Source organism: Podarcis raffonei, chromosome 1 (assembly GCF_027172205.1).
Source record: "Podarcis raffonei isolate rPodRaf1 chromosome 1, rPodRaf1.pri, whole genome shotgun sequence".
NCBI classification, from domain to species: Eukaryota; Metazoa; Chordata; class Lepidosauria; order Squamata; family Lacertidae; genus Podarcis; species Podarcis raffonei.
The window spans coordinates 88,321,520-88,339,576 of NC_070602.1; the positions used below are offsets into that span (position 1 = coordinate 88,321,520).

An 18,057-nucleotide genomic window follows, 5' to 3' on the forward strand; every position below is an offset into this window, starting at 1 on the left:
GCAGAAGAGCCTTCTCTACAAATGAACACCAGTTAATAACGGATTAACAGTTCTAGATTTTCTGCAGAAAGACCTGTGAATTATAGTTATGTGGGGCTAGTGCCTTGTATCCAGACTCATTTACAGAACTATAATCCCCAGGGTTCCTTGACTGAAAGACATGAATTTTGCAACTTGCTCAGTCCACAGATCAATTGCCCTGCTCAATTGTTCAAGTCAAACACTAAAAAATAAATGAATGAACTTTTCTTTAAAAAAAGAAGAGTTCAGCTTTAACAGTTGAGCAACCCAATTCCCTCTCCTGTCTGCAAGCCCCTTTGCCTCTTCCCCTGAAATGTTTTCTTTCAACTCTGATAATGCCTCTTGCCTGTCTGGATGGAGGATGCAGAGGGGTGTGTAAGTGTGTGTAGAAGCTGACCTATTATTCCAACGGTGAAATGTACATTTGTTGCCCTCAAACTTTTGCCTTTAGCCCAGCACAGTACTAGCATGTGCCCACCCAGAAGGTCCCCTAGAAAGGAATGCAGAAGTCAGGCTGGTAAAGGTTCTCCACCACACGCTTAGGGCTTGAAATGAACCAACAAGCGATGTTCAGGCACTGGCAAAAATACATTCCACATAGCTGCTCCTATTCCATAATTCTCGCAGCTGTGTTTCACGCTAGTCCAATTTCTGAGAGGTCTTCAGTAGAGATATGCCCTACCCAAATCTTCATCCCTCCTTGCATCCCAGCAACCCGGTTGCAGAGGGGATAAAATCGAGGGAGTGAAGAATGGGGGTGTGGACTGGTCAGGGATCCAAAGAGACATCCCTCTGGCAAATGGGTTCTGCAGCAAAGGTGGCTACGTGTGGCATTGCAGGAGGTTGTAAGACTTGTGGCATTTTGCTGTCCAATTTTGTTACATACAGGAACTTTGGCAACTGCTGAGCTATGCTCACACATCAGGAAGGAAGCTAGTCCTTAAGAAGAGGTGATGAAACTTATCCCCAGAGGAAGGCTTTGCTTTTTATTCACTCTCTGCTCAGCTCCTGGGGCTGTCAGTCACTGCTGCAGGCTGTAAAAGTTACACCGGTTGCCTGACTCGCCCAAGGAAAACAGCAACTTTCTGTGCAGAGACAGAGATGCCATTGCCATGTGCCTCACTACCAAGGGTAAATCCCTAGTGGCACCTCTCCCTCTCCACCAACTTATTTAAAACCTGCAGAGCATGAAGCAAAGAGCAAAAGACTTGGTCCCTGGGTTCATTTGTAATTCAGAAAGCACAATCCACTGAGGCAGCTTTGGAAATTAAAAGGAGACTGATAAACTCCGTTGGTCTTGCAAGGATGAGAGGTTTGTGTATGTATGGTTTTCCCCCCCAGAAGTGCCCTAGAGTAGAAATGAGCGGGGGTTTAAAAAAAAATATATCTGGCACCTGCAGAAAAGGGAATTGGGGACAGCCAGTGTCATGGGCAGTGATCCTTTGAGAAAGGAAGTGGCTTTTGCAGAGAAAAATAAAACACCCCAGGCCATGAGTTGAAAAGGAAAGATTTATGCCTTCCTCCCCTGTGGCCATAACTTCCTTTCCTTCCTTCCTGCTGACAATGCTTCTTGAATACCCTAAGAGAAAAGGAGGTTTTTTTTTTTTAAAAAAAGTGCATTCAATGTTAAAAGCAGCATAAAGCTGCCTATGGGGATTTGGCATAGGGGGAAAATGAAGGATGCCTGGAGAGAAAGCCCAGAAATGTGTGTGTGTGTGTGTGTGTGTGTGTGTGTGTGTGTGTGTGTGTATTTAAAGCCCAAGCTAGATTCTGATTTCTTTACCTGAACCTCACCCATCACCCCAATACTGTACAACATTCCTGGCCATCATAGGAGCCAATGCCTAGGGGCCAAGGCCCCTTTGCCCCCCATAAAATATTTGAGGGGGCCTCCACCACCCCCAAGTTGATGGGCATTGCCATTCAAATGGTATGTGTGTGCCATGACTTGTGATCATGGGCGTAGCCAGGATTTTTGTTAGGGGGCAGTAGGCCTTTTGTTAGGGGAGGAGGCAGGAAGAACCTCAGTTAGCTATGTATTTTTATTGATTGGGGGGGCAGCTGACCCCCCCCCGGCGATGCCCATGCTTGTGATTGATTATGCAGGCTGGGGGTTACCTGCCCCTCATATTTTATTCAAGTTGGCACCTCTGCTGGCCATGTTGATGGCATAACCCTTGCTGATTCTACCAACCATGTCACCCTATCAATTTCAAAAGAAGACTGAAGGATGTTGGAGAAGCCTGTAGAAAAGGAATAATTAGGAATGAAACATTATCATCACCCTCAGCGATTCTCCATTTGTCTTGGGTGTACCATCTAGAGAGCAGTGATTAAACTCCTAAATCATCAGAGAATCTCAGGAGCCAAGATGGCCTTGCTAAAGCATGAGCCATTCAGAGAGGAGACCCATATTAGCTGCATACAGTGGTACCTCGAGTTACAAACGCCTCAGGTTACAAATGCTTCAGGTTACCAACTCCTCTAACCTAGAAGAGTTACCTCGAGTTGAGAACTTTGTCCCAGGATGAGAATGGAAATCGTGTGCCAGCGGCACGCCTCTAGTTAAGAACAGTTTCAGGTTAAGAATGGACCTCTGGAATGAATTAAGTTTGTGACTAGAGGTACTACTGTACTTTTAAGCAGTAGCATGGAAGTTGCAATCACCAAAGGAGCAAATAGCATGAGATGAACTGGAGATTACCAATCACATGCTGATCAACTGACAGGAACATAGAAAGCTACAATGTCTATTTACAATGACAGACAGCAGCTCTCCAGGGTCTCAGCCTTAGCTGAAGATTCCAGGAATTGAACGTCAGACCCAAAGGTCTGGACTATAGACCTTCTCACTGTTAGAAGAATACAAGAATAAAGAATCAGTCCTGCATTTAGGATCTAGTCCTGCACCCTCTTTTCAGCCATGTTCTTTCATGGCCAGTGTATGTTGTCTGTTGTTTAGTACAGTGGAACTTTGGTTCTTGAACTTAATCTGTTCCAGAACTGTTCAACACCCAAAGCTGTTCAAAAACCAAGGTGTGGCTTCCAATTGGCTGCAAGTGCTTCCTGTTGGAAGCCGCATTGGACGTTTGGCTTCTGAAAAATGCTCAAAAACTGGAACATTTACTTCCGGGTTTTCGGCATTCGGGAGCCGATTTGTGCGTCAACTAAGCTGTTTAAGAAACAAGGTTCCATTGTATTAATTTATATAGCACAACCAGTGTACATAGCACTTTACACAAGTGCAAGAGGAGAAGTCCCTGCCCTGAAGATCTAAAATTCAACACAGGGCAAGCTACAAAAGACGAGGAATGAACTGGAGACAAGAGTAAATAGGGAAGCAACATGTGATTCTGTTTGTAACACACACTTAAACATAGTTATCAACTAGATTACAAGAGAGCATGGGAACTAGATGTTGCTTCTGCACAGTACATAAGCAAGGCACATAGGCAACCACCTCCTTGCATTGTTTTTTCTCTAGCATCTGGTATTCATTTCAGAGGCATACCGCCTCTAAATGCAGCAGTTCCATTAAACCATTTAACCATCTTGCTATTGGCCTTTATTAGGTTTTTGGCTACATGTCATGAGCTGGTAACAGATGGCCTAAGGCTGCATGATACTTCGAGGGGTGTGTGTGTGTTTTATGAAGCCTGCAAACTCCTACTAGCATTCTGAGAATCGTTTCTAAGGAGTAGCGTCCCTTTTTCATACTTTGAGAACAAACTGATAAAAATGATGCATTCAGAAGTTTTCATAGGGGTATTACGACATCCAGAAGGCAAAGGGGGTAGGCTTCCTGTATTTCTTCAGTTTTCAGATCTAATGATGCTGAAACCAGAAAGGAGGAGAATTTCATTCAGCCTGCATTTGTAAGCCATCTGACTTAATTCAAACCTCCTGGATTGGAAAGTAATAATCTTCCAGATTTTGCACTTCTCCGAAGTTCTCAGCTCAGAAAATAAAACCAAATTTCATTTTAAAAGTATGTATTTCATATGACAAAAATATGTTTAGAAATGTGTAAGGTGAGATAAAAATGAAATTTTAGTATTTTTAAAATATTAATATGGAAACAGGCAATAAACAGGCAATGAGCATATGCCAAATTATCAAGAACCAGAAATTGACTGATCTAATCTAAGTCAAAGCCATGAGTTTAAATGATTAAGATAGAATCCTGAACTCACTTAATAGGGAGTAAACTTCAGTGAACCCAACAAGAGTTACAGTGGTACCTCGGGTTACATACGCTTCAGGTTACATATGCTTCAGGTTAAAGACTCCGCTAACCAAGAAATAATACCTCAGGTTAAGAATTTTGCTTCAGGATGAGAACAGAAATCGTGCTCTAGCGGCGCGGCGGCAGCGGGAGGCCCCATTAGCTAAAGTGGTGCTTCAGGTTAAGAACAGTTTCAGGTTAAGAACGGACCTCTGGGACGAATTAAGTACTTAACCCGAGGTACCACTGTACTTCCAATTAAGGATGCAGAGGAACATTTATTTATATCATTTGTATCCAAAACGTTTCAGGGAAAAAAATCTTTCTCTTTCTCCCAACTGTTCACATTTTTTTCTTGAAGATTTCATTGTTCCCATCCTGACAATGAATGATCAATAAAGAAATCTTTGGCACAGCTCTAGCTAAAGTAGCAAGCACCAGATCAAGAACTTCCAAGTTCAGAAGCCATGCAGGAAGAAGAAATGTATATACAGAAAAGAGACCTTGGCATTGCAGTTCACACTGTTTCACATTATCTTGCTTAACTACATCTCTGCCCTCATCAACGTGTATGCATTAAATGTGATGCTTCCCCATCAGAACCCTGCTGGGATATCATAATTTATCAGTCTCAAGACATTCCACACTGAGACTCCCATGTGCAAGTTACTGATAATCTCAATAACATATTTGGGCTTCTTGGAACTTAAAAAAAACCAAAACAGTCTTCCTTGGAATGATCTTTTCTGTATATTGTTAAAGTAAGGAGAGTGAAGGGCAGTAGTGCCAGTAATGTTGTGCAAAAAATTGAAAGGACTACAATTCTCAGCAGAGTTTTTGAGTTTCATTTAGAGACATCCCCAAAACATTTGTTGGAGAATAAATTTATGCAAGAGGCTAACTCGTTCTAGAGATTATTCAAAGCACACTGGCTTTTCTGGTTGTCCACATGCCTTCATCCACCAAACAGGTAGCTGATGCTTCAAAAATACAGTCTGGGTTAGATATGGATTTCATGATGGAAATTATAGTGGTGTCTTAGAACACAATAAAACTGTACCCAATGGAGCTGATGGGAGTTGCTGCCCAAAGCATCTGGAAGGCACCAGGCTGGGGAATTCTGGGACATAGCCCATTCAGACATTTAAAATAATATTGCATGTGGGGGGGGGAGTGAATGCAAAGAAGCCAGTAGCATCGTGGCTACTGAGAGGGATGGGGGCCCTGGGCACAAAATTCTGAGAGGTGCACAACCAGACACCCCCACGACAGGCTCCCTCAACATGGCTGAGCTCCTACTGCCTTCCAGAGCTGCAGGGAGGCAATCCGTGTCCAGCCCAGGCCTTTGGGGCTGAGGCAGTGCCTCCTTCTCTGTGTGGCCAGTGAAGTGACGTCTGTGTGTGCCCTGCCCCTTGGCTGGCAGACAACTTTGGGCCAGCTCTCCTTTCCCTCTGTGCAGGCTCCACAACACCTCCCCCTAGCTGTCCAATCCACCAGGGGGCACAACACTTGCCCTGCCCTGGGCGCCATCAACCCATGCTACATCACTGAGACAAGCATGCTAGCTCCACCGTTCCCATTGCTGTCCCTGCTTCTCTCCACAAGTTGCATTTTAGTCATATCTTCTCCTTCACATGCAAGTTTTCCAGGGGTAGCATGACCAGCTGCGGGGTTTAGAAGAGAAGGTGCAGACAGAGGCAAGGAATAAGCTGCATTTGATTATGCTCAGTTTTTGACACGCAGCAGTCTGAATCAAACTGAGCATACCTGGCAACCTTCTATTTTACAGCCTAGTCGATTAGGAATGTTTAGTTATTAATTATCCTCCCTCAGTGCAAAGGGGTTTGATGAGATGACTTTTGTGGTACTACAAGTTATGAGGAACTAAATGGTTTAAAACATGAGGGTTTTGTTTATTTATTTATGAAGTCACCATCCTTTGGCACGAGAAAGAACCTGTTGCCCCTAGACAGATTGTCTAAGCTGGTGAAGGGCTCAGAGCTGCAAACATTGAGAATGTCTGTGCAAAATGACCCACCTCCAGGATTCAATTTGGACCCAATCTGGCACTTTGGAATCACCCTGACTTGGGATGATTCAAGGCTGACCCAGTCCAGATCTAGGCCCCAAACTGATTTGGGGGCCTTGCACATTCTCTTTCTCCCCCTCCTCACCATCAGACTCTCCCCCCGCCGCCCGACAATCCAGATCACTATGACCGGGTCTGATCTGACTTGTGGCAATCCAAGACTGCCCCATCCTGTTGAACACCAAGAAGTGTTCAACAGGAAAATGGACTCCATCAGAAAGTGGTGGACTCTCCTTTGGAGGTTTCTAAGCAGAGGTTGGATCGCCACCTGCCATTGATGCTTTAGTTGAGATTCCTGCATTGCAGGGAATTGGACTAGATGACCCTCAGGGTTCCTTCTAACCCCAAAATTATATGCATTTATGTTCCTTCCCTGCAGTTATATCAGTCTCCAATCTACAGTATATAAGTCTGACAACATTTTCCCTGAAAACACAGCTAATGAGCACAAAGGCAGTCACTGTGACATTCAAGTGTTATACCACAGTTTCACAACAGTTGACAAATGGGTCTGCAAAAGTGAAATAGTCAAAGGGGGGGGGGGGAGGAAGGAGTGTGTGTGTGTGTGTGTTAAAATGGGCGTTGCATTTGCAAAACACATCAGAGTTGCATAGCCAGATTTAGACAGAACTTTATATATTTTTCTGAAATATTTTCTCTCCCAAACCACCACAGCACAGTATAGATGCCTTAAGTTTTCATGCAACACTGTGTGCTTGATGCTTAATGAAAAGAAAAGCAGAGAAGGAAAGAAAGAAGCACAAATACCTCTTTTCCTCCTCCTTTAGTCCTGCCCGTGAACCGGAAAACATGTTCTAAAGTTTCACATAAGCTAGATATGGGCATACCGAATATCTATGAATAGATATGTCAGTACTTTGACACACATCCTGCCAGGGAGGACCCATGCAGTTTGCACCAGTTACATAGTAGGAAGAAGAGATGATCTCCACCCCTTACTACCTTGGTCTCTCTCTCCCTTCTGTGTATGCCTCTCTGTTTTTGATAGACTGTAAGTTCCTCAGGGCAGAGTCTTGTTTGTGAAACTTTACATGCAGCTCTGAACAGTTCCATATGAACTGACTGTGCAGCAGCAGCAGCAGCAGCAGCAATAATACATTAAATGATTATTATGTTTTAATTATTACAGACATTCATAATTCAATTCTTAATGGCAGTAATGTTATTAAACTGGTTTCAACTGAATCATTCCCATACTGGTAATATGATCTCCAGGTTAGAATCTGCTTCAGTGCCTCTTTTGGAAATCTACAGTTAGTATTTTTTTGCTCTCAAAAGCTCACTCAGGACTGACAAAACTCCATAGCAGAAACTGGTGTGCTTCTCCCTAACCGCCCACCCAAATCTCCCTGGACTAACTTGCTTCCTGGTATAACTTTTCACCAAAGTGTAAGGAATTTGAGAAACAGGAAATACACCCCACTTTCCTCTCCCCTTCATTTTTCTAACGTTCAGTTGCCTCACGCCTGTTTTGCTACAGTTAGTGAAAACAAAAATGCATTGTGGCTAAATATAGTCTGACAGTTTGGGGCTTGGCTCTCATGTTACATAGACAGTTCCATTTCTGTATATTGAGTGAGGCAGTAATGTCCCAGGAAAGAGAAAGAGGGGAGTGGGGGAAGGATATTAAACAGCTAAAAACTTCTTTACTTTTTTTAATGAAATACGATTAATTCCTACTTGAAACAACACTTTCTTGGTAAGTGAACAGTAACGATTCAGAAGTCTAAATCTGGATTTTATCTTCTCCAAGGACTGTTATGTTTGGATTCCTGCCTCGACTTCTCCACATTCTCTCTCTCTGCCGATTTCCCACATCCACACTCACAAATGCAGGAAGGAAGGGAGTAAAGTTTCGAGGGCACACTTTAGAAAGGCAATCTCCTTGGATTCTGTAGATACAGATGTATACATCTATATATAATAAAAACTTTGCAATAAAATTAAGCTAGAAGTTGTACAGTTTGCCCTTATAGTACGGGGGGGGGGGGAGAGAAATATTGAGTACTCACGCGGAGCAGATGTTGTACTGTTTTGAGAAGCCATCCTTTACGCATTCAAAACTGCCCCCCTCTCTCTCCGCCTGTCTTTTTTTTAAAATATTTTTTTTTCTACTGACAGTCAGTCGGGCTTCTCTATCCGCAGTCCAGAGGCAGATGAAGCTGCAACAGCTGGCAGGACTGGGAGAAACCAGGAGAGAAAGCAGCTCTTGTTCCGGAGCTTCTTGTCTGGTTCTTGACCATTTACCACTGGAAAAGGAAACAGCACATGTGTCATTCAGTTTGGCCTCTCCAGCTCACACGAGGAGGAGGGGAGGGGCACCAGTTTGCAGATAAGCACTAACTTTTTTTTTTTTTTGCCTTTAGCCCTCCTATCCCTCAGCTAACTAGGACCTTTCCACCTCCAGCAAGCAACAAGTTGAGACAAAGGCATCTTACTTTCAAATCAAGAGCCAAATGCATCTCACGCCAGCAATGTATAACGTAATATAAGGTAAAAACAACAGTGAATTTTCAAGGGAGGAGGGTGGGAAATGGTTACGCTGCCAAAATTGCGCAGGGAAGAATTTAACAATAGGACTTTCATTTTCTCTCTTTGCTGTGGCAGCTTTTCTGACTCTCTGCACAGAGAACTCCCTGCCCCCACCCCTGGTCCCCTATGTTCAGCTTTGAGATATATGGTTGTGTCTGTTTGTTTCTGAGAGCTGAAGGCAAAGGGAACATAGCGTCAGTGAGCAAAAAGCAGCGCGAATGAAGCTGTGTGCTTGGTCCACTTTGGCCTCCGGCTAAACAGGTTTTGCAGGTTTGGGGGAAGTGTTTCCCAAACTGAAGAAACTAATTTGTCCAGGGATAAAAGTGGGAGGAAAGAAATTGGTTGCATACACCGGTGGGATAAGAAACAGGAGCTATAAATTGCAAGGTCCCCAGTCCTAACCTCTCCTCTGCCATGAGATCATGATGTAACTTTGGGTCTGCTCAAGCACATCTTCTCAGACTCAGCTTCCTCCTTGCCCTCTGTGTTATGTTAATGATAGTACTTGCCTATCTTGCAGGGCCGATGTAAGTCAGGGGCTGTCAACACGGTGCCTGCAGGCTCAGTCGGTAGGGCATGATGCGCTCAATCTCAGGCTTGTGGGTTGGAGCCCCACATTGGGAATTGCAGGGGGTTGGACTGGGTGACCCTCAAGGTCCCTTCCAACTCTACAATTCTATGATACTTTGATTCTATATTTGTTTTGTTTTATTTAAAAGCATTTATAAATTGCCTAATATTTTAAATATCTCTTAAGTGGTATGCAATATAAAAACAAACAACATTAAACAAAAATGCCTCATAAAACCAACAAAGCAGTAGTATAAAAGCATATAAAAACCAGAATTCAGAGAATTCAAATACATAAAACAGGGTCTGGTATTATGGGTCAGGGAAAGTATGGCAGAAAGATAAGCCTTTATAAAGACATCTGAAGCAACTGGTGGTTGCTGTTTCACGTCTGACAAAGTTGAAAGGCATTCCATAGTACAGGAACTATAGCAGAAAAATGCCCATTTTGGAATTACTAACCTATCGTATTCTGTAGGGTGTTGTACCACAAGTGGAATTTCCCCAGATAATCTGAGTGATCTTGCATATCTATACAAGGAGAGGCCATTTTTCAGGTGACCTGGGCTTCAGTGGTTCAGGGCTTTAGGGTTCAAGACCTTGAACATGGCCTAGCAGCTGATCAGTGGCTTCACTCCCCATCTAGCTTATCCTCATAACAATGTGGTATATGCTAGTTTCAGCTAGCTCAGTCACCCAGAAACGTTCATGGCTAAATGAAGATTTGAACCCAGGTCTTTCTGGTCCTAATCTGACACTTTAACTGTTACAGCACACTGGTTTTCTTAATCTTAATATTCAATCAGGTATTACAGTATCACAGTGTGCTACAAATCCAGGACCCTGCTGACAAGTGACACCTGATATCGATGCTTCCGTACATTTACAGTATCATATAGCCCAGGGGAATGTTCCTTGAATGGCACTGTTTTCTTGATCTTCTGTCTGGTTACAAAGTGCTTTCACAACTACCCGGGAAACAAGCCAGACAGTGCAGCAACACGATGATTGTGTCATGATCACCCTGGCAGGGGAGCTAATGCAGAGCCCAACACAATTCTCGTTCAGAAGGCATAGTTTCTGCTTGCATTTTGATGAGAATCATTTTGGTGCCAGGTATTTCCATAGCACACTGTGACTTCTCTACTAGGAAAGAAGATAAGCTGATGTGCATTCTGTTAAGTTGGAGAGTAATATACAGTGGTACCTTGCTTCTCAAATGTAATCCATTCTGGAAGTCCGTTCGACTTCTGAAATGTTTGAAAACCAAGGCCCAGCTTCCGATTGGCGTAGGCACCCTGGAAACAATAGCCGAAGCCAAATCGGATGTTCAGCTTCCAAAAAACGTTCAAAAACCAGAACACTTACTTCTGGGTTTTCAGCATCCAGGAGCCAAAATGTTCGAGGATCAAGACGTTCGAGAACCAAGGTTCCACTGTATTAGCACCCTGTTTCTCTAAGGTAGTGGTTTTCAACCAGTGTGCTGTGGCACCCTGGGGTGCCTTGAATGATGGTCAGGGGTGTCGCGGGCAACACTGACCAATGTCCCTCTTTCCTTCCCTACCTCCTCTGATGCGCTCTCATGTCTCTGTCTCCCAAAGGCTTGAATGACTGTTTGTTGCAGCAGCCTTGGCTACAAGCTCTGCAGGCAAATGGTGCCTCTGTGGCTGGCCAGGGGGTGCTGGTTGCTAGGAACTGAGGCAGCCTCAGAGTAAGCAAGCAAGTGGGTGAGGGAGCCCAGCCAGCCAGTCCACCAGCCCTTGCTGTTGGGAATGGACACACCTCTCTTTGGGGCGGCGGGGGGGAGGAATGCAGCTCAGAGACCAGAGGCGGCAGCAGCAGCTTCCCAGAGGACTCCCAAGGAGAGGGGAGAGGAGAGGAGGCTGAGGGAACACTCCATAAGGGAGGGTGTTTGAAAAAGGGTGAGGCAAGTGGTGACATAACTGGGCTCCTGAGCCCCACAGGGGTGCCGCAGATAGAATGCAGTTGGTCAAGGGAGCTGTGGGCTAAAGAAGGTTGAAAACCTCTGTTCTAAGGGGTTCAGAAAATCATTTTAGCCTCACAACTGCCTTCCTGTTTAGATTAAATTGATAAGCAGAAATTGCACATGGCCGCACAGTGAATGTCATTGTCAAGCAAGGATTTCAGCCTGTTTCCCACATCCAACATCATCATCATCATCATCAACAACAACAACAACAACAACATCTGTATCCTGTCCATCCTACTGGTTTGCCCCAGTCACTCTGGGCAGCTTCTAACATATATAAAAACATAACAAAACATTAAACATTAAAAAGCACACAGAGATGGCGGAGCTGTTGCCCTTCATCTCATCAGCCCCAGTCAGCATGGCCAATGGTGAGGGATGATGAGAGTTGTAGTCCTGCAGCCCTCCAGGCTGTTATCCCTGTTTTGGCCTCTCACCCGCATCAGAAGCAGGTTTAGAGTAGTATGACTGGAGCGGCTAAACTGAGTGCCATGCTGTTGGGGACACAGGCACAATGTTGTAGAATGGAGTGTGAGAGGCAAGGGAGCGCTGAATTTTAGTGCCACACAGGGCACCACTGAAATTTGAGAGCCCAAAGTCCACCCCTGACCACATTACCTTACTGTTTGTATAGCAAATAGGCTGCAGAACAGGGTGGCTCTACATTTTTGGGGGGGGGACCCCCCAATGATCTGTCTGGATAGACTTGCCTGAACAAAAAGTTTCAGCATGCATTGGAAGCAGAACAACAAAGTAGCCTGCCTAATATGAATATGAATAATATGTGTAAAAGAGTCTAACCCCATGTGGTACTATATTTCTGCAGCATAATTTTTATATATATTAATACATCATTATTTTTACAGTTATACACAAACTGGGAGTGCGTATGTGTATAATAGGCAAACAATAATGTGCATATTAATGCACATAATATGTGGAATTGACAATATTTTTTAGCAGAACTGGCTAAAATATAATAATATCCTTGCCTCTGAGATCAAGGAGCGAGGTGGGAATTAGAAAAATAATAATCCATGCAGATTAGCTTGACGTGTAGAGTTTCAGAAAAATCCCATCCCTAGCATTGTGCCATTACTGCCGTGATTGCCCTGTTTTTACTACTACTATTATCATATTATTTTATGTTGGAAACTTCTTTGGGACCACATGGGCGATCAATGGTTGGTAAATGTTACAAATACAAATGATGTTACAAATAATGTCAGAAGCACTGCAAGGGAGCATATGGGGTGTTAGGGTAGGGGTAGTTCCTCTCGTGAGGGACACATCACGTTACTTCTGGGATAGTGCACATTGTGCATTCATCTCTCACCTATGGCTTCTAGAAGCTGTCAGCATGCAACAGAGGCCCCACCCTGGGAATGGCTTCAAATGTTCCGGTGAGTTCCGGCTGAAAAAAAGAAGAAAAAGCCCTGACTAAAACTGGCATTTTGTTGAGTACAATCTATCAGCCCCCAGGATACATCAGATATGGGAACTGTTTAGTTTATCTTTGCAGGCTTTTAACGTATGTCACAGGATGATGTAGGACAAAAAGCCATGAACATGAATAGTGCGTGGCACCAAAGAGAAAAGTGGATTAACAGAAGACTGACTATGGAGAATGCAGGCTGGGAATTTCAAAGTGTGATTTCTGGCCCTGCAGCTTACCAAACATCTGCATGTTCAGAATTTGATATTCAGCTGGATTTTTAACCTTTTTGGAGGCTTAGAGCCTCCTGTCGCTGGCCCCATATTACTGTGGGTTCATGAAGGGCTGTCCTTATTCCCAAAGGGAAATATCCATATTAGACCATTCCCAGTCCCACTTGAACTGGGCTAAATGTAGAGCATGGGATACACACTGAGAACAAACAACAACCTTATTCTCTTTCTGTCCTTCTGACCTCAAATGCAACTTCCCTCAGGGAAGCTGAGAAATAAGACAATGAGGAAACAAGAACGGGACTGCTGTGCCATTAAATTATTAAATTCCTCCTTGTCTGAGCTTTCCTCTTACGCTTATATGCTGCAGGCAGTAAAAACTGTGAAAAGGAGGCAGCTAAAAAGGAGTGTAAAAGCAGCTTTTTGTTGAAAGGGAGTCGGATGGGCAGGATGAGGAAATTTCCCATGAAGCAGACTGGACTGTCCTGGAACAGGGACCTAGGTGGATTGCTCCTAGAGAGAAAATGTACAAAACTAGTTCAAATATATGTTGGAAGTGTAAGGAAAAGGAGGGAACATTTTATCATATGTGGTGGGAATGTAAGGTAATTAAAAATTTTTGGGAAATGATATACAATGAATTGAAGAAAATGTTCCATTTAACATTTGTTAAAAAGCCCGAGGCATTTTTGTTGGGGATTGTAGGGAAAGATCTGCCAAAAAAATTGAAAAACATTTTCATGTATGCGACAACGGCCGTGAGAGTACTGGTAGCACAAGGATGGAAGACTGAAGAAGCCCCAACTAAAGAATCATGGCAAGAAAAATTGATGGACTATGCAGAACTGGCAAAATTGACATATGAGCTACAGGACAAGGATAACTGTGACTTTAAGGATGAATGGGAACCTTTCACAAAGTATCTGAAGACGCAACAAAGCGAACTGGACTCCTTGGCAGGTTTTGAATAAACATTCACATTTTTTTACTGATAATAATCAGCTAAACAGTTTGAGGATCTATACAACTTTGTAACATGCAGAAAACAGCATTATTGGAGAAACCAAAGACTGGAACTGAGGGAAGTCGGGGGGTGGGGTGGGGGGGTGCGTTCTGTGGGGGGGAGGGGGGAGGAAAAATGGGGGAAAATAAGGATAGGTTTTTGGATAATATGTCTTGTTATTACTTTGAATAAAATAAATAAATAAAAGAGAGAAGGAAGATTGCCTATTGCAGGAGATGAACCCATGGAGGAATGTGACACGCAGAAGCAGTGGCAGTGGCTTGCCACCACAACCGCGGGTGCCCAGGGCCACACACACCATGGGAGTGTGCATGACGAAGTCAGCACCCCCAACGCCACACACTTCCGACATCCAAGTGCAAGTGACGTCAGCACGCCCCGCACACACTGCCGAGCATGCTGATGTCAGACGTGTGTAGCACAATGTTTGGGCTGGGTGTGAAGGGGGTCTGGGTAGAGAGGGGACAGAATGTCCTCCAAGAGGAAAAGCCTGATTTAGAAACAGGCTTGTGTGTTTAAAAAGCATGATAATTATGTGCCAGGAGAATCTAAAGGTGAAGACTGTTTTAGGAGTAACAATGGAACTGGATTCCTCATCCACAGTGTAAACCCAGCTTTCCAACTAGAGATGGACAAATGTGTCATTTTGGTTTCTTTCAGTTTCTCATTTTGCCCCTCAATTATCAAGTCAGTTATCCACATTTGCACAGCATATATACATATACATATACATATATATCTCCTGCTGAAATTTTGTCAACTGTTTAGTGAGAATTTCTCCCAATAAACACATTTCACTGCAATGGACACATTATTGTCAACATTTTCCCATAATATAGTGCATTTCATATGTTATATTCACACACACACACATACACACATACACAAACAATGCAAGCTTTACTCTAGCACATGCATTGGTTAGAGAATTGCATTGCAAAATTCAGAGAAGTGTGAATTTCAAAGGATGGTTGTGCTTTCATTTACTTACTGGTTCAAGAAGTGCAAATTAGGTAGTCTCTCATTAAAATGCAAACAAAACTGATTTCCTTCCCCATTTCCAGCACCAGTAACATGTGTACAACACTCCCCCTGCCATAAGATTATTTGATTTTCCTTTCCCTTTCTTTGAAATTTTGGTTGCAGGTTTTAGTCAGATTGGCTAAAGAATATTTAATCCTCTGATATGGCCAGGTTACAACTCTAGGATTCCACCTCAAAAGTTTAACAAGTTGTTTGTTTTTTAGTGCCTTCTATCTGCCTGCTGCACTGTGAGTAAAGATTTCGCAGGGCCAGTTCTAATAATAAATTGCATACTGATCATTTTTTTCTACCAGAGCAGGGGCACATTCATGTTATATCTGATTGGCTTTCGTTCAAGATTTTCCAAGTTGCAGAAGGCAAAGAAGAAAAACACGGCAGCAAGCTTGTATGGCATGTTTATAATCAGTGCCTAAAACAAATCAGCCTCCCGGAGGCACCAAGAAAATATTTACTGATTACAGCACTCTCAACACCAAGGTTTTCTTTACATGACTATTTTGGAGGACATTCATCCTGAGAGCTTCCTGTTTTCATCCTCTGTGTGATGAACAGTTGCCAACACCAAACGATGCTCAGAGTCATGAATGAACTCCTCTCCTAATCAAAACATTTGAAGGAAAGGGTTTTTTTCCTCATGTTTCTCTCTCTTTGCTTTTGATTTGTTGCTTTACTGCAACAAGAGAAGGGTACTGTATAGCACTGCAATCCACATGTTGATAGGTCTCCCGAATGAGTCACATGACCTGCACCTTGCTCTCATCCCCCCAAAAGCTTTTTTTTGGGGGGGGAGTTCTCATGCAGTACCCAAAATGACCACCGTGGTCTCACACAAAATAAACCTGGGATGCCCCTTTTTTCTGGGGCACTTGGCAGGTATTGCAATGCATTATCAGATGGTGTTGTGGGGCAGAACTACGAAAAGACCCTTTCAGACACTGGCATTCCTACAACTTATTTTGATGGGTTTGGGGTAGGGTAGGGGCAAGGATGGGGCTGTATGGATGCACTGGTAGAAGCACCAGATTGGTTTTGCCAGTGTAGCCATGTAGCTGTGACTTCACTGCTCCACGTAAACAGTAGTGATGCTAGTGTCAAAAAGATGGCTTCACAGCCACCTGAGTCAGGAGATTGTTCTAAGGATGAGTGATATATGAACGATTCATTTTTGTTCACTGGAAGTACTAATTAAATGCATGTTTCATCATACTTGGATTAGGCTCCTGTGTTTGCTCTTTCTAAACAGTAGGTTTTTCTGCTTTCAGTGTTTAGAGGGGGGAAATTAGTCTCTTGCTTTCAACAGATCTGTCATTTATACACATTGTCAAGATTGCAGTGATGATGTTGACTGTTTTTCTCCAAGTTACATTCTTTAGCACGATTTTGAAACAGGAGGTTGACTCCTCCAGGAGAACAGAGAGAAGATCTTTCTCTTGGCCCTCCTGAAACTTCCCTGGAAATCATGACACACTGATCCTGTAATGCAATCTTTTCTTTGGCATTGTTCGGAAAATAACCTCCCCATCCTTCCTTCCCCCCACACCCAGCATGACTTAAATGGAAAAAATAATCTGCAAACAAGGGAAAACTTGGATCATGCATTCCTATTCACCTTCGCACAGAGAAAGGAGGAAAAATATAGGCATGAAGAAGTAAACAAGCACCAGACATCATCATCATCATCGTTTTGCATCCCAAAAACTGAATAAAAACAATTAAACCCTAAACACACAAAAATCTGATTATTATTTTTTAAAAGCAATACCCAAGCCAGAGACCTATTTATCCAGCTGGGAAAGCTTATTGGGGCAGAAATGTCAGTTGTTTCTGGAAAGTGCAGATATTGAACGCCTGTTGCTTCTCCGCAGAAATGCTGCCAGGTTAGTCATAGAACCAGGAGTACTGTAGGGGTCTTGTAGTCCAGCCTCTCTTGTCCAACTACTGCATGAGGGCCTCCAGAGAGGATCAGACCACTGCCCCTCAATGTAGTTTCCACAGCTATATTGCTCTTACCATCAAGACTTTCCCCACCCCCCCACATTACAGTCATACCTTGGATCCTGAACGCCTTGGTGCTTGGACGTTTTGGCTCCCAAACGCCACAAACCCGGAAGTGATTGTTCTGATTTGCAAACGTTCTTTGGAAGCCAAATGTCCAACTGGGCTTCCTCAGCTTCCGATTGGCTGCAGGAGCTTCCGGAATGGATTCCGTTCGACTTCCAAGGTACGACTGTATTATTATTACTACTATTATTACTACTATTACTAATTTATTTATACCCCACCTTTTCCCCTGCTGGGTTAGCCTTACAGCTAAAAACAAGAACCACTAAAAAAATAAATCATTATAATACAATTAAACGCAGATATAATTCTTAAAAAAACATTTGCATATAAAATATGTTTAAAATATAACAATAATTACAATAAAAACACCACGGCACCAGCCCTTTAATTAAAAGCAGCCAATTCCCCAAATTTCCAAAGCCTGTTGGAACAAGAAAGTCTTCACCTGCCAGCAGAAGGACAACATGGAGGGAGCCAGTCTAGGCTCTCTAGGGAGGGAGTTTGAAAGTCTGAGAGCAGCCACCAAGAAGGCCCTCTCCCGCATCCCCACCAAGTGTGCCTGCGAGGATGGCAAGACTGAGAGATGATCCTCCCCGGAAGATCTCAAAACCTGGTTGGGTTCATATGAGAGAATATGGTTTCTCAGATAGCTGCGTTCATCCAAAATCTATTCTCCTGTAACTTCAGCCTGTTAGATCTAGTCCTGCCTCCATGGACAACAGAGGAGCCTCTTCTTTCCTTCATCTATGTTGCACCCCATCAGATATTTGAAGAGTGCTGTCATGTCCCCCATTTCTTAAGTCTTCTTA

The 18,057-nt window shown here is 43.4% G+C and overlaps 1 protein-coding gene across 2 annotated transcripts in view; it reads right to left on the reverse strand.

The window, feature by feature from the left end:
* Positions 1-8,756, reverse strand: part of GYPC (glycophorin C (Gerbich blood group)) — a 34,645-nt gene extending 25,889 nt beyond the window's left edge. The window contains exon 1 of one of the 2 annotated variants that reach the window (XM_053402883.1): positions 8,369-8,756. In XM_053402883.1, the coding sequence (XP_053258858.1) occupies positions 8,369-8,402 (34 nt within the window). In that variant the 5' untranslated portion in view covers positions 8,403-8,756. The remainder of the gene's footprint in view (positions 1-8,368) is intronic. The other variant, XM_053402875.1, reaches the window with a different exon arrangement.
* Between the last annotated feature and the right edge of the window lie 9,301 nt (positions 8,757-18,057).